The 15613-nt window shown below is 41.8% G+C and overlaps 1 protein-coding gene across 2 annotated transcripts in view; it reads left to right on the plus strand.

Moving 5' to 3' along the window:
- The first annotated feature begins 1271 nt into the window (after window positions 1–1271).
- The window catches only part of SLC22A15 (solute carrier family 22 member 15), a 41373-nt gene continuing 27031 nt past the window's right edge, over window positions 1272–15613 (plus strand). For both annotated transcript variants that reach the window (XM_056340678.1, XM_056340679.1), the window contains exon 1: window positions 1272–1470. In XM_056340678.1, the coding sequence (XP_056196653.1) occupies window positions 1384–1470 (87 nt within the window). In that variant the 5' untranslated portion in view covers window positions 1272–1383. The remainder of the gene's footprint in view (window positions 1471–15613) is intronic.

A 15613-nucleotide genomic window follows, 5' to 3' on the forward strand; every position in this document is an offset into this window, starting at 1 on the left:
TCATGAGGAAGACCACTCCCCTCCACCTAGGGCCCATCTCCCCAGTCATGTGCTTGCTTGCTGTAAGCAGCCCAGCCATCCAAGCCACCTCCACGCCTCACACACCCTTGGCAAACTCCCTCAGTCCTCTCACCCGTCCTTCATAGCCACCACATCCCACTTCACCTCACACACCCCTCAGACACCCCTCACAAAGAGAAAGCACAAGACCCTTCACAGAGAGTGACAAAGACCCCTCACAGAGAAAGCACAGGCACAAGAGATCCCTCACAGATGGCGAGCCCTCACAGCATAAGACCCCTCACAGACAGCATGATCCCTCAGAGAGCGAGAGCAAGTGCAAACCCTCGCAGTGAGACCCCTCACACAGACACCCCTCAGAGTGTGACCCTCAGAGCACAAGCAACACATCAGAGCACACAAGCGGGTGCAAGAGACCCCTCACAGAAAGCGAGTGTGTGAGAGACCCCTCACAGAAAGTGCGAGCCCTCACAGAGTGAGAGTAAGCACAACCCCTCACAGAGACACTCCTTATAGAGCGTGACCCCTCAGAGCACGCGAGCGGGTGCAAGAGACCCCTCACAGAGCACGCGTGCCCTCAGATAGCAAGAGCAAGCGTGACCCCTCAGAGACACCCTTCATAGAGTGCGATCCCTTAAGTGCATAAGTGGCCCCTCACAAAGCATGACAGACCCCTCACAGATTGAATCTTCAGTGAGAGATCCCTCACAGAGAGGGCGTGGGTGCAAGAGACCCCTCACAGAGGGCGAGCTCTTACAGAGCAAGAGCGAGCACGACCCCTCACAGTGAGTGTGCAAGAGACCCCTCACAGATAGCACAAGCCCTGAGAAAGTGAGAGCAAGCGCAACCCCTCACAGAGTGAGACCCCTAACAGAGACATCCCTCAGAGAGCGTGAGCGACCCCTCAGAGACAGCACGGATGCAAGAGACCCCTCACTGAGAGGGCGCGGGCTCAAGATCCCCCACAGAGAGCGCGACCCCTCACGGACAGTGAGTGCGTGAGAGACCTCTCAGAGAGCCTGACCCCTCACAGAGCTGCCTCGCCCCCCCGCCTCTCCCCCCGCCGGCAGCCGGCAGCAGCCCCAACCGCGCGCGAGCCGCCTAACTGGGGAGACGCGCGCGGGCGCCACACGCCCCCACCGGCACCGCGGCGGCCGCTGCACTTCCGCTTCCCCCGGCGCGCGCCCGGGAAGGAGGGGGGCTGCGCGTGCGCTCTGGGCGGGCCGCTTCCCGGGCGCCTGCGCGTGAGCGCCGCCTCGCGCCTCCCGCCCTTTCCTCCTCCACCTCCTCGGCGAGGGCCCGGCCGCTGCTCCGCGCCCCGCCCCGGGCCGGGGATGCGCTGCGTGGCGGGCGAGGAGCGGGATGGAGGTGGAGGAGGCGTTCCCGTTGGTGGGGCAGATGGGGCCCTACCAGGTGTATCTGTGCGTCCTGCTGGCCGTGCTTCTCCAGGTGAGCCCCCCCCCCCCCCCCCTTCCGTGGGGTGCAGCGCCCGGCTTGCATGAGGGAGGCAGTGGCGGCGGGGGATGCTCCCTCCCGCTCAGTGTGGGTGCTTTGGGCAGGTGGTGGCTCGGGTGGTTGGGTGGGTGTGCCTGGGGTGGGTGCTGCCTGGGGTGCAGATTGGTGCTGGAGGTTTTCTGCTGAGGGCTGCTGGTGGCAGGAACTGGTTTTCTGCGGTTTGCTGTGCCGCTGGCGCGGAGGTGACCTCTGTGCAAAGGCAGGGTGAACTTCTGCAGGGTGAATTTGGGGCAGACGGCTGGTGCTGTCTGTGCCGTGGTGCCTGGGGAGTCGTGTGCCTCGTGTCACTGGGTGAGCAAACTGGGAGTATTCAGTCTGTCAGGTGAAGGGCTTGTTGAAGTGAAATTAAACAGATTTCCATGAGCTGGGTTGGAAGACAGTGACTTCTGTCAGAGACTGTGCTGGGAATCTGACACAACCTAGGGTTAATGGCCTAGGCTAGTCATTTCTAGATTGCGTGGCTTGTTTGTGGTGGAAATGTTTGAATAGGTACAGGTGGTCACTGATACCTCTGTGTGCAGAAGCTGTCATCTAATCAGCTGATAGGCTATGGTTGCTTATGGTACTTTGATTTGCCTTAACTCTTGGAATGTAGGGGCAGTGGCTCTGCATTAGGTATTTGAACGAGGCTTTACATTTTGGGTAGTCAGGTTTGTGTTCTGTGAGATAAAAAACTGGACTGCCCTTAAGTTTCATGATTAAAATGGAGCTCAAAGTAACAGCGGTATGCTCTAGTATTAGAGGCTGCATGACCAGGTGATGTGCTCTGCAACCAGGTGTGTTGTCTTCACTCCAGCTTTGCTTCATCTTTGTGCCTATTCCTGTGGAGGTGGAGAGGAGAGATGAGGTTAATATGTGCACCTTCACAGTCAGGCCTAGACATAAAGTATAGTTTGAATCTGACAGAACTTTGGTTTACTCTATGCTAACTTCAGAAATTTAATTTTAGTGAATTCAGCTAGGCTGACAAATGCTGGGTTACAGCCACTGTGGAAACTTAGCAGCTGCAGGAGGGGAGAGGAGAACTTAAGTATCCTCCTGCCTCTGCTGCCCAGTATTTTATAGTGATCAAGAACTTCTAGTCATGAGCTGTGAGACTGAAGATGTCTTCTCCTGGCAGCTAGGGGACTGGCAGAAGTGTCAAGAAGCTGTATGAGAGGACCAAAGAAAATTCAAATGCCCGGTCCTGTCAACTGGGATATCTGTACTTGGTTGCAAAGCTATGATGATGAACAGCAAAAAATTTGCAGGTCTCTGTTCTTTGTATTGTTTCTCTTTGACTGATTTAGTTTATTAATCCTTTAAAGTTAGACATTGCTCAGAGTTTGTTCTGCTGGCTGACCAGCTTTGTATGCTCACTGAAGATCAGGAATTTAGGAAGGAATAGTTATTTTTTTCTTCTGGTGCCAGTCATGCTCTGGACCAATCTACAAGTGGTCTGTATTCCTACGGTTTTGAGTAGTATGGGTCAGCTGTTCTGTAATGCTTTTGTTTGTTTGTTTTCTTTTTAATGAATTAACTTGCATTTCTCATGGGAGAAGTAAACAAAGATCTTTACAAATCTGGAAGCTAATCAGAATAACTAAAGAAAAAAGGTAGCTGGTTTGCAGGACTTGTTTTTTTCTTTTTTTTTTTTTTTTTTTCTTCTCATATTATTGTTAATTCTTGAACTTTACCAATGAGGATCGTCCCCTGACTGGTATGTTTTCTTTGCTTCCTATCATGCCAGGCACAGGAGTTTGTAAGGGATTTAGATGTGAAGCTTGTTGTCTTTCAATCCATAAATTGATTCAGACTTGTACAACTGGTTCCTGCTTGGGTGGTTGATTGCTTTCTGTGTTCCTTTACTGATGCCAAGTTATGTAATGTGTCACTGGGATGTGCAAGAGCAAGACTGAAGGCAGGTTCCACGGCCACTGTTAGTCGTTTGTCTGGTTTATCGTCAAGTCTTTGGAGGATGGACTCAAGGGTAAGTAATGTAGAGGGTGTGTGATGTAGATTTAGGCAATCATGGGCTCCTTTAGTGGATTTGCTGCAGCATCAGGCTGCAGAATGAGAACTCCTGCTAGTCTATGTCACTGGCTCTGCCATGGACTGAGTATGCCATTTTATTGCTTGTTTCCCTGTCCCTTCCCATGTGCTCCCTCAGTTGGCTTGTATTTTTGCATTGGCCTATTGATATAAAAAATAATTTAACATTCTTAAAGATAAGACTACCACATGGGTGAAAAATATTTTTGTCTTTGCTGTGTCAAGTCCCTTAATCTCTGATGCTAATATACTGAAATTAAACTCTTGTTTTTCCTGCCCCTAAGATGCCCAGCAGATGTTCTTGCTTTCCTTATAGGCATTTGTGCTTTTTTATGTCTGCATGTTTCTTATCTCTTGAGTTTTCTACTTATATTTTTTGTCATCATAGTGCTTTTGTCATATAAATTTCTACAGTGGACTGTTTCTACCATGCAGCCTTACTGACATGCCAATGTATCTGGTCTCTGAATTCTAATTACAACCATAGTTTAGTCAGAGAACTTTTTTGAGGCAAGCTGTACCAAATATTTGTGTCTGTATGGATGAGACTTTCCACATGATAGTAAACTTCCCTGTGGGCTTGAGCGAACTGGTAACTCGACCTGTGTAACGCACTTACTGACACTCTTGGGAAAAAACCTCCAGGCTGCTTGTAGTTGAAAAAATATTTTTGTATGTCATCAGTGTAAAACTAGATTAAGTGTAAGTCTTGTGGGCTGCTTCTTTCATTTTCTTCACTGATCTGTATTATTTCTCTGCTACCTGCTGCTGTTATTCATTACCTTGTTGAGCTGTTACTGTATTAAGATATGCCTGGCTTATTCCCTACCAACTTCATAGGACTTTGCAAGATTTTTTAGGAATGTTTTATAGCAGTGGTTGGTAACTTTATAATGGAGTGACAACAGCTAATGTAGAGAAACATTTTCTTTTTTTTCCAAAATCTGTGGAATTACGCAAAGACCAAACTTACCCAACGAGTGTGGGGATAGTCTAATGATGTGACTTTGAGTCTTGCGTTTTCAGTGAACCTTTAAGAGAATGAGGGAGGAATAAAGGGAGCTGATGACTCTTAAAATACTTAGGGCTCTGAACTAAAAGCAATTGCTTGACACTTACTGATTACTAAAAAGGTGCTCACTACCTTTTGAAGAGTTTATATTGAAGCATTATTAAAGAATGATGTCTTCTGATGTTTGTTCAGTGTGTGTAGCAATGTTAGATAAAATCTCACATCTTGATCCGATGCTTGAAAGCATGCAAGCATATTTTAAAAAAAAGTTTCTTGGTCCCTTGTGACCCAAAATACATGGTTGGAAGAGGCTCTGTCTTTGTTGGTGAATCTGAGCTATGTGATAGCCCAAGTCCAAACTGAATTTGCAGAAATCTGAGAACAGGAGTGTGTTCCTACTGGATCTCTAGTAAAAGGCTTCTTAAAACATGTTAAGAGTTTAAAAGGGAGGTCTTGTTTGCACAGCTGAAAAAGTCTTTGCCTAAAGTAATGAGTAATGTGCATTACGCAGCAGTATGGATAATTACCAAGGGTGGTGTTTCCATCCATCTTAGGGAGAACGGTTAAGATGGTAACATCAAGTTCCTTGAATAATAATTATTTTAAGGCAAAGACATTCCTGATGTAGTGCAGCTGTAATGAGTGGTGCTGCTAACATCTCTTCGCTGTTGGCAGCAAGTCATGTATGACTTCTGCAATTAGAACATCCCAATGCAGAAAGCTGCTCTTTAATCAGCTCATCTGCACAAATGTTTTGAGGGAAAGCATATTCTGGGACATGTGGCTTAAGTAAGGCAGACTCATTCCAAATCTTTAGAAATACATCAAAAGCAGTAGTGTCTGCCTTTGGATAGGATACAGATGTGATCCCATATAAAGCCTTCTTTAACTCTGTTCCTTGACATTTCTGATATATCCCCTGTACACGTTCTACCTCCTTAATAGCATGAGATGTTACTTTGTAGTTGTAGTGACAGTAATGAAATACTTTGTCAGTGCATCTTCTTTTAATACTTACATCTGCTTGAGTCTATTAAGCTGCTGTTTGAACTAGCCAGAAATGACCAGCTTACTCCCAGTCCTTGATGAGGTATACCATTAGAACTTTATCTGAATAGAAAGTACAAAAAATCTGAAAAGTAATGAAGAATTTAAAATGAAAGAAAGAGATGGGAATTACACAAATTGCCTTACAATTGCTAGCGTAGGGTGCTGAAGGCATTCCAGGGGCTTCATGACAGGTGTGCTGTTTACTGAAAGTTACTTGGACATAGTTCAACTGTAAGTATCTGTAAGGTATGTAAGCAAGGTGGCAGATATAAAAAAGATTTGCAGAATTGCTGTGTAACCTTCCTTCACTTTGATTATCTCACTGTTTGCCTTTTTTCTTTATGTCTATGGGAAAAGAAAGAGTTTTAAGTCCCTCAGATTGTCAAGAAAGCAGTTGTGGAATGTATGTCAAATGTGCGGCCACTTACATGGGAGGGGCGGTTTCAAATGTGGCATGAATACAAACATAAAAAGTAGGGGCCCAAATTCTTATTTCTTAAAGTAAGGTTCTTATTTCCACATCTTTTTGTGCATTGTATCTTACTCAGAACATGCTTATGCTAGAGGATGGTGTTGCTTTCTTTGCAGAAATTATGAAGGCTTTTAAAGTAGTTGCATCACTGAATATAAGTCCTTGTTCTGGTATAGCTTGGGAAAAAAATAAGCTAGGTGGATGTAATTATGTAAGTTAATCACACAAAGTACTCATTTAGCTAAGAATATTTCTGCCTGAAAGTCAGTGGAACTTTGAGGTGAAGACCATTCCTACCATTTGCTCCAGTTGAGTGGAGGGAGTCTTTTAAAGAAAAAGAAGTAGTTATTTTTTCACTTATTACATTTCATTTCAATGATTCAGATGCTAACCGAGATTCCTTGGTCCTTTAGTGGCCTTCTGTGAAAAAAACAGCTGCCAGAAGAATCTAATACAGTCAAGACCAGTGTGGTCTGGCTTTCTATAATTACTTCTTTCAGATCCTTAACTGTTCCATAAAAGAAACAGTCACATATTTTCTGATATTATAGTGATGTATATCACCTTATAAAAGTGAATGCTAAAAGAAACAGTCACATATTTTCTGATACTATAGCGATGTATATCACCTTATAAAAGTGAATGCAGCTGATGCAGACATCATGCTATATTCTTTAGAAAACCTGAAATAACAATGCTGAGTTTTGACGTGCTTCATTAGCAGTGAGGTCCTTAACTCTCAGAAATAATGCAGAAGTCTAAATTCTAATAACTGTTTCCTTGCCGATTAATTTTAAATAGCTAAATTGCTACTGTTTTTTCCAGAAGCAATCCTGAGTGGAAGAGTCTCATGAATACCTTATCAGCTGCCTACATCCCAGTCTTCCCTCAAAATTATGTTGTGTCTTAATTCAAACCAGTGCATCCACATAGCTAAGCCTTAAATTTATGCAGGGGGAAAAGTGTGGTCAGAGTATGATAAGTATGGTCAAAGTATGGTCAGAGCAAGCTTGAGGTATAGAAGAAACATGAGCCGTAGCTTTTGGGACCTTCCTTTTAGCTGCACTTAAACTGCAAAGCACATGTAATTGAGCTCATTTAGGTGATTCTAAGTGTCATTCACAATTGCTGTGTCTTGCTCTTTCAATGATCACTACACTCACTCTGACAGGGAAACCAGGCATTCTGTATGTATGTAGCTATATAAACACATCTAGCCAGCTTTTGCAATTTAACTTACAAGGTGACTTCAGTTTCTTGCAGTTCAGTCCTAGAAGATGTCTGTTCAATGTGCTGTTGTAAAGACTTAGCAGAGTTACTGCTGATGGGCATAGCAAAAAGCATAAATTTTGGGAGAACCACAGTAGACATTCTGAAAGCCTGGCAACAGAGGGAAGGAAGCAGATTGTTCTGCCTATTAAAAAAAAACAAAACACAACAGCAGACAAATGAAACTTTTTTTTAAAAGCAAAGGTTACGTGCTGTGTAAAGAGCGAAGTTGTCAGAAGGAACTCACTCTGGGGCTCTACTCTAGCTATGGCTGAATGCCTTGTTTTTGCAATGTCTTTTTAACAACTGGGAGTGGAAGGTGCCTGGGAGGCACTGTGTCAGTGGTGATTGGCATCTTTATATGTAGTGTGGGTAAAACATATGGGGACATGTTTTCAGATTATTAACAAGAAAGTTTTAGAATATTTTGTGCAATGGGATGGTATTTGGATTCAGCGGGAGCTGAAGCAATCCCATCTTCTGCTATTAATCAAGATGGCTTTCAGCCTGGCAAACTGTTGAGACAATTCATCTAGCCAGTCTGTCCTCTGAGCACCTTCAGAAGATGAGCCGGGGGGTTAGCAGGCATAATTCTACCAGACAGCAAAGAGTATGGAATAAAAATACTTGTATTGACACACTTATCTCCCTTTGCTGCTTCCCTGCCCATATGTACACACAGTCTAGCTTCCCATATTTCATAGGCAATAAGTTGCCTGTATTTTTCCACTAGCAAGTCACATCATCAAGTCTCTCGTCACTGACACTTCCTCCATTTTAGAGACTAATTTCCTTTTCTCTCAAGTGATAGAACCGGTAGATGTATAATTGAACTCGGAATAATTGTTTCCAACTTGCATATAACTGTTGCTCTTTATTTCTGACCCAAATAAAGTTTTGTGCTCTCAAATGTTGTTTGTTTGACTGGAGTGGTTAATGTAACTACTTCTATTTATAGGTAATGTAGTGCTTCATGTGCGTTGTTTGCATTAAGTAAAACCTTGGCTGGTACTTGGAAAAAGCAAGCATAGTGGGACTGAAGTCCCTCTGGAGCAATCGCATCTGTCTTCTAGGTCTTTTCTGTTTGCAGTATGACCTCTGATGAAGTTTGGGCTTAACCTGGTTAAACATTGTATTTCTGTTCACCTGTTCTTTTTCCTAATCCCGGTGGGCTTGGGGGGGAAAGGGTGTTAAGAATTTGCCTTGGAAGGCACAATGAAGCTTTTGAGATCCTTGGGTAAGGAAAGCTGAAGACAGTTGCGTGTATGCCCTATTACTGCTTTCCATTTGTGGTATGCTCTTCAGTTATTGGTGTCTTAAAAATACTTAGAGAAAGACCAGAGCTCTTCAGTCTTTTTGAATTTCCACCCCCCTACAGACTTCCCACTGAAGATGTTAAATCCTTGTACAGTAAATCTAAGACTGCTGGCAGCTTTGTGTTTCTTCATTATTTTTCCCAGAACTTTAAGAAGTAATTCAGGGACTTCTGAGGCCTGTAGGCTGTACATTGAAAAATCGCTGGTTTAGCAAGTTCCACCAGAAAATTAGAAAAAACCCCTGTTTTCAGTTCTGGCTCATCGTGTTGCTCTGAAATAGCAGTAAACCAAAAGCTTTTGTAATTAAAAAAACCAAACCCCAAAACAAAACACGAGTAGATCCAATTGCTTATCCTGCAGGCAAGTCCTTAAAATGAATAAATGAATGAAAGCAGCTTATATAAATGTCAGCAATGTCTTTTAGTCTGGATACTTAAATAGCAGAAACTTCTGAAGTAATCAGTGTGTGCTTTTATTATGTCTTTTTACCAAGTTAAATGCTGTAGTCATTTGGTAGTGAGGAAGTCCAGGCACAGCTGAGAATGGGCTTTTCTCATACTCTTAGCAGAACTGGCTCTGTGAGATTAAGACACTCGCCCAATATTCTTTGGCAGTGTCCCAAACCAGCGTCTAAGGTGAGGACTTTGGTCTCTTACGATACTGATATTGGCTGTCATTTGGCTATGTTGATAGCCAAAGCAGGCTGGGAGACACGGAGAGAAAGAAGGATAAAGATGAAATGCAAACAAAAGAATAATCCTGTTTGTGGAGGCAGGACTAAATTCTGCCTGATACTTGTCAGCCCACAATTCCTGCTTTTTTTGTTACCGGGAGTTGCTGACTTTTTTTGTCATGTTATCATATAACGCCATTGAGACTGTTCAGTCCTGGGCTGGTTTTTAGTATATTGATAAAGTGGAATAGTAACTTCTGGCACTTTTTTGCTTTGTTCTCCTCTAAGTCCTTCTTCACATAATAGTGGAGTGGCACTTTTGATGTGGTATTGATGAAACTGTATAGCTGGTATTCAACTGGGGAGTCTTGGCACTTTACACATTAATGTAATTTAACTTTCTGGAATACTCCTGTTAAAGTAGAGGTAGTATTTATAATGGGTTTTGTAATTTTTGTTCTTGGTTCTTGTTTATTGGCTTGGTTCTCTAACTTATCAGTGTGTGAGCATTTTTAGCAGAGAGGAACTGCAAGTTTACATATAGATATTTTAATATGGCACCTAAGCTTTCTTTCGTCCTTTTGATTCTAAAGGCAGAAAGTTAATACTTCCAACTTGCATGTTCAGAGGCCATTCAACCTGTGATGCTGAGGGTGACTATTTCCTTTGCTCAGGGTGATCCGGTTGTAGCAGTGGCAAGTCCTGTCTCAGCCCTTTGAGATGCAGGCTGTGAGGCCATGCTAGGTAACTATGTTTGCTTCTTCTAAGTGGTGTTGCACGTACTCCAGCCTACTACAAAAATGAAAATTGTTTAGGCTATAGTGCCTGAAGCAGTTCTGGACTCATGGTTTCGGTCTACCCAGCATGCAGTTGGCTGCTGTGCTAACTGTTTAAATATATAGTAAAACTACTGTTCATTTCTGTCACTGAACTTGATGCTTTGTAGGGCAAGGCTGTGAGGTTTTTTTCGGGGTGGTGTACTTTGTAACATGCCAGAAGCATTGTAGCATCTGCTTCTCCAGTCTAGGTCTTTAGCAAATTCTAGGTCTCCTTGGTATCCTGTGCATTGCCTCTACCTCCTATGCTTTTTTTTTTTTTGGGGGGGGGGGCGGGGGGAAGTATTTATGGTAATTTTTAACGATTCTGTGGTAGGTAGGACACTAGCTGTTAATTTATCCAACAGACTTACATCACAGTAGAGGAATCCTACTGAGCTGTTCTTAATCTTGTAAATTTTCATCTGTCCCGGAGCAAACCATATAGATAACTGTCTTGCAAGATTTTGCTTCAGTACAAGACTGACTTCTTAACAGCAAACTCATTGTCTGTATTTATAGCACTGTGGAGAAATCCAGCTTGCAGAAAGTGATAGCAACCTGTTTCATGATGGCAAGTTTTCTTGATTGTTCTGATGTTTGGGAGAATGGGGTGGTGGAAGAGTAGAAGAAGAATGCTTTTGGCACAGTTTAAGGAAATATGCGTATTCAGAGTTAAAACTCACTCATGATCTTGTGTGAAGAATATTGTTTTGTTCTTGGAGAACATTTTGTGGAACTTTGTTTTGATTTTTGTTTGTCAGCATCTTCATTCCACCCTCTGTTTTGCTCTCCAGTTATAAGCAGACTCTGACATGCCCTCTGTCTTGGGTTTATTGGCAGTAACTGAGAAATATCAAATGGTATCAGTTTACTTAAGATACTGGATCTCTAGGATGGCACTAGTGAAAAAAGTGCAGAGCTGAAAATACCTCACTAAATTTTGCTGGTAAAGATCACTTCTGCATGTTGGCAGAAAAAGGGGAGGTTCATTTTATTGTGATAGACTACGAAATAATTATTAAAGCAACTTGAGCTGAAGAGTTGAAGGTTTAGGTACGTGTCCTGCAGTCCTATCACCGATGCTGTAATGGGTTTTGTCATTGTTAGGTAGGCACGAGTACAGGTCCAAGACATGTGCAGCGTTCCCGTGGCTCTGACAGGCAAAGGTGTGTGCACGGGAGTTAGCTGCCACTTGGTCTGTCTTTGCAGAAAACTTGTACAATGAAGCTATTTGCTCTTGAGACTCAAATATTTGCCTGTGCTGATGGGGAGTGACGTGTCCCTTGTCTGTGCGTGCGCTGTTTGGTGGCAGCAGTTGCCTGGCTGATCAGCACGTGCTGGCCGGCCAGTCTGAGCAGAAGGAGCACCAAACCCCTACTGCTGCCATTGCCCATCCAAATGATACTGAGCATGAAACAGAATTGAGGCGTGTGTCTGTTTGGATGTTTCAAACAGAGAAGAAGGGGAAGCTAAGGGGACATTTTCCACAGACCTGTGGGAAATGAGGCTCTGAGTGTTGTGGTTTGCTGTACAGTGTTAGATTTCGCTGTAGATGTTAAAGAATTTCTGGAATAAAGTTAGGTGTGGTTTTGGACAGACTTTGGACTTTTTTCTGTGGATTCTTGAGGTCTACATTTTAAGGTTGAAAAAACGAAACTGGGTAGATTTTCTCAGTTTCTCTACAGAAATCCTAAGTTCTTTCAAAATGTGTGTTGATCCTCTCATTGACACAGGTAATAATCCAACAGTGGTTACATTCTTCATAGGGAATGTTTCCTGCCAGAGTGGGGCTGGGGTTGTCAAGTGTCTGAGAGATTACATCATGTTCTGCGCACTGTGATTCTTGCTTTGTAACTAAAACAGCCTTTCCTTCTGTCTTACATTCATTGTACAACCAAGAGGGGAAAGGTACTTTGGTAGAAGAGCGTGTTCTCAGCAGCCGATAATTTTGCAGCAGGAAGACGTTTTAGGGCTTTTCTAAGTAAGAGTTGGGGGGGGGGGGGGGGGGGGGGGGCGGGGCATGGGACATCATGTGAATTTCAAGACAGATCGCTCTTTTGAAATAACTCAGAACAGATGAGATCATCAGACTTTTAAAAAATCAGGTGACCCTCCAGCTTTTCAGCTGCTTGTCATGGGTTCAGGAGAAATAAGTCTAATCCTAAAATGTAACCGTCTCTTCATCACGGGCTTCTACCAGAGCAAGGTCATTTGTTGTTCTTCCTTAATTTCTGTCTTTCCTCAAGGTACAGTTTTTTTCATGTTTCTGTATTTGAAAGGTCAGAAGTTAGTGGCTTACTCATTATCTTGGTCAGCAGTGAATACTTCAGCTGATACTTGTCTGGAATGACCAGGCTGGTCGTGAATTGCTGATGAGCTGATTAAAAAGGTTGAAGAAACTTCACAGAATTTAAGTCTTGCTTTTGTTTTTCATTTTTGCTTCATAATAGGTAAATTATGAAGTCTAAAAGTTTCATAAATTATTTTTGTGGGTGTGTTCGTTATACACAAATGAAACTATTGAAGTTCTTCCTTGTCCCTTACTAGTCTTACAAGAGATTCTACATTTTTTGTGGAAATAATTTATTATCAAAATGAGCACCAAGAAAGCTGGTCACGGCATTCCAGGCATTTCTGTTAATGTTAATTTCAAAATGTTATTTTGAAGTTAGTTTCAAAACCTGTTAATGAAATAGCTATAAATGGCTAACTAAAATCTTTTCTGCGTAGCAGAGAAAGTGAAAGTTTACAGGTTATTAAGGTATTGCCTTTTACCAAATCTCCTTACACCATAGACTTTTAATCTAGACAGACTATAAAATTTTAACATACAAAGAATACAAACAAACAGGTGAAACTTGAACCAAACTAACGCAACTCAGCATTTCATCATCGGTGACTATGAGCTGGTGCCTCCTCCCCCGTGCTTGGTACTCATCTTGATTAACACAGATCAGTGCAAGGAATTCAATAGGGAACTGTTAACATCCACACAGAGCCAATTAAAATGTTTTATGAATAGAAGGTATACATTAAATGACATAAATTTGACTTGACTTGGGTTACAGAACAAATGAAAAATGAAGGGCTTTGTTTGCCACAGTGCCTATATTGTAGCCATTTTACATCTTATAAAGTCAGTGTATATATTTATATTTGCTTTAATAGTGTTTTATATTGATTTATATTTAATATATATTTTAATATTTTAAATTGCATAAATATAAATATTAATATTTTATATTTGATAGTGTTTATTTGTTTATAATGATTACTAGTCTACACAACTATGTTGCTAAGTGCAAGCATTTAGAATTCTTAAGGGGGGAATCTGCAGATTCATTTAACACAAACTCCTGCCTCTTACTGGAATGATATAACTGTATTTTTAATTTCTTTAACTTTAGAGTTTGTTTCATCATTTTTTAAGACTGCTTCTAGAAAATGTTTCTGATCTTCAGAATTATAAATGAATTTTTGGGGTGTTTGGTGGGGTTTCTTTTTGTTTTTGCAATGAAATGAAGAGGGCTTACCTGTTACCCAAAGTACAATGCAGATGAGCTCTAGGAAATACAGTCTTATGTCAGCAGTGACTCCAGTGAACATGAAAATAGAACAATAGTATTTGGTAACATCAAAATGTGTCTCCATTTTCATGTACTTCTTATTCAACAGATCAATTGGAAGTGTTTCTATCTTTGTTACATCCTTGCTTGCTGCAGCTACTAGGATGCTTAAGACTGATGTATTTTTTTTTTTTAATTGAAAAAATATCCATAGTGTTTCATTGTACCTGCAATCACTTATTTTTTGACTTAGTTTTCTGTAGCTGGGGTGGGTTTCACCTAGAGGAAAAATCAAAAGGGTTATGCTTTCTTTCTCTAAACCAAATGCCTTGAGGATTTCATTTCCTGAACTACTTCAAAAATATGTTTTGTTATTTCACAAGACAAAAGCAAGGATGTTATCACTTAGTCCTAACACGGAATTGTCTGAGTGAGTCAAGGTACAGGGATGCACCACAGATTGTGACCTATAATTCTCATTTCTCGGCAATTTCAAAACCTCTCAATATTGTTGAGAGTACTGTATCCACACATCCCTAGCAATGTGGCCACTCAGGTTTTTAACACCTGTTTCCCTATATAATGTAAGTCATTGCCTTCTTCCCCAGATGAAGTCTTTTACTTTTCATTGTTGTCTGTCTGGAAGTTGTTCTGTAGCTTAAATAATAACATAGTCAACAGACTGTGGTTTTTCTTCTAAATGGCTTTTGATATTCAACAATTTTATATTAAAAAATGGAAAGAGGATGATTTTTTAAAAAATACTTATTTACCTCCTGCTGCTGTGGCAGCAGTATATCATGTAGAATGCAAAAAGGAGCTGGTGAAAAGAAAATGCTTTCTGTTAATACCTTGGGGTCTCTGTGTTAATTTAGTAGTAAATCTCATTTAAATCTGGGTGTAACTGACTGCTCAGCTGTTGTACAGAACGAAATAGGGTTACCTGGTGTTGCGTGCATCTGAATTCAGAGGTCTTCAGACTTTTTTTTTTTTGTGCCTATCTATGGTCTTCTGAGTTTTGAGAATTACTTGTGTAGCAGCCTTCTGAGAGAACACAGCTCCTGCAGGTACATTCTTCAGGAGCAGAGGGAGGGGATGCTGAGAGCAGAGCAAGGACTGTATTCAGGATGTGACTGAAGTGGGGTTTCAGGAATGGAGTGACACATGCCTCGTGTCCACAGCATGGCCAAGGGGTTGTTATTCATGGAGGAAGTAGTAGGCGGGAGAAGCAACAGGATCTCTTTTGTTCAGGAGCTACTGTGCTGCGTTACTGTCCCTTAGTGAGGGCTTGAGACAAAAAGCAGTTTTATTTGGAGAGCAGGGGATCTTTGTGTTGTTGCCAGCAACTTGTGTTGTTTCTCAGAAGACTTTCTCATACGTCTTCTGTTCCAGAATTCATGGCACTTCTATGTTCAAACAGGTCTAAGAACCCTGGGCTTTAAGATGGAGTTGTAATGTAGCCTGTTAAAGCAGTGGCCTGTGAATGTTCTGAGCAAGCAGCAGTGACCCAGCTCTAGACCACACTTGAAATGTCTGTGTTTTCAGCAGTTTTATTAATTCTTTCTTAAACAAAGCCAGCTGTTAATCACTGTATTTAAATCTCTTGTATAAATGTGTAGAGTTGTAAGAAGATGCTTATGTACATTCACGTGTGCTTCTATCTTTTTTTTTTTTTTGTAAGAGTAAAACAGGTTCACGGAAGATTAAAAATAGAAAAGAATTAATTGTGGTAAAACTAGGATAGATTAAATATGAAACAGTGAAGAGGAGATCTATTCCAAATATCCAATTAGAGGAATGAACAACACAGGTGAAGTGAGAGGATATAATAAATATATTTGCATTAAAGAATAGTTTTATTGTGTCATTA

The sequence above is a fragment of the Falco biarmicus genome, chromosome 5, assembly GCF_023638135.1.
Source record: "Falco biarmicus isolate bFalBia1 chromosome 5, bFalBia1.pri, whole genome shotgun sequence".
Taxonomy (NCBI): Eukaryota; Metazoa; Chordata; class Aves; order Falconiformes; family Falconidae; genus Falco; species Falco biarmicus.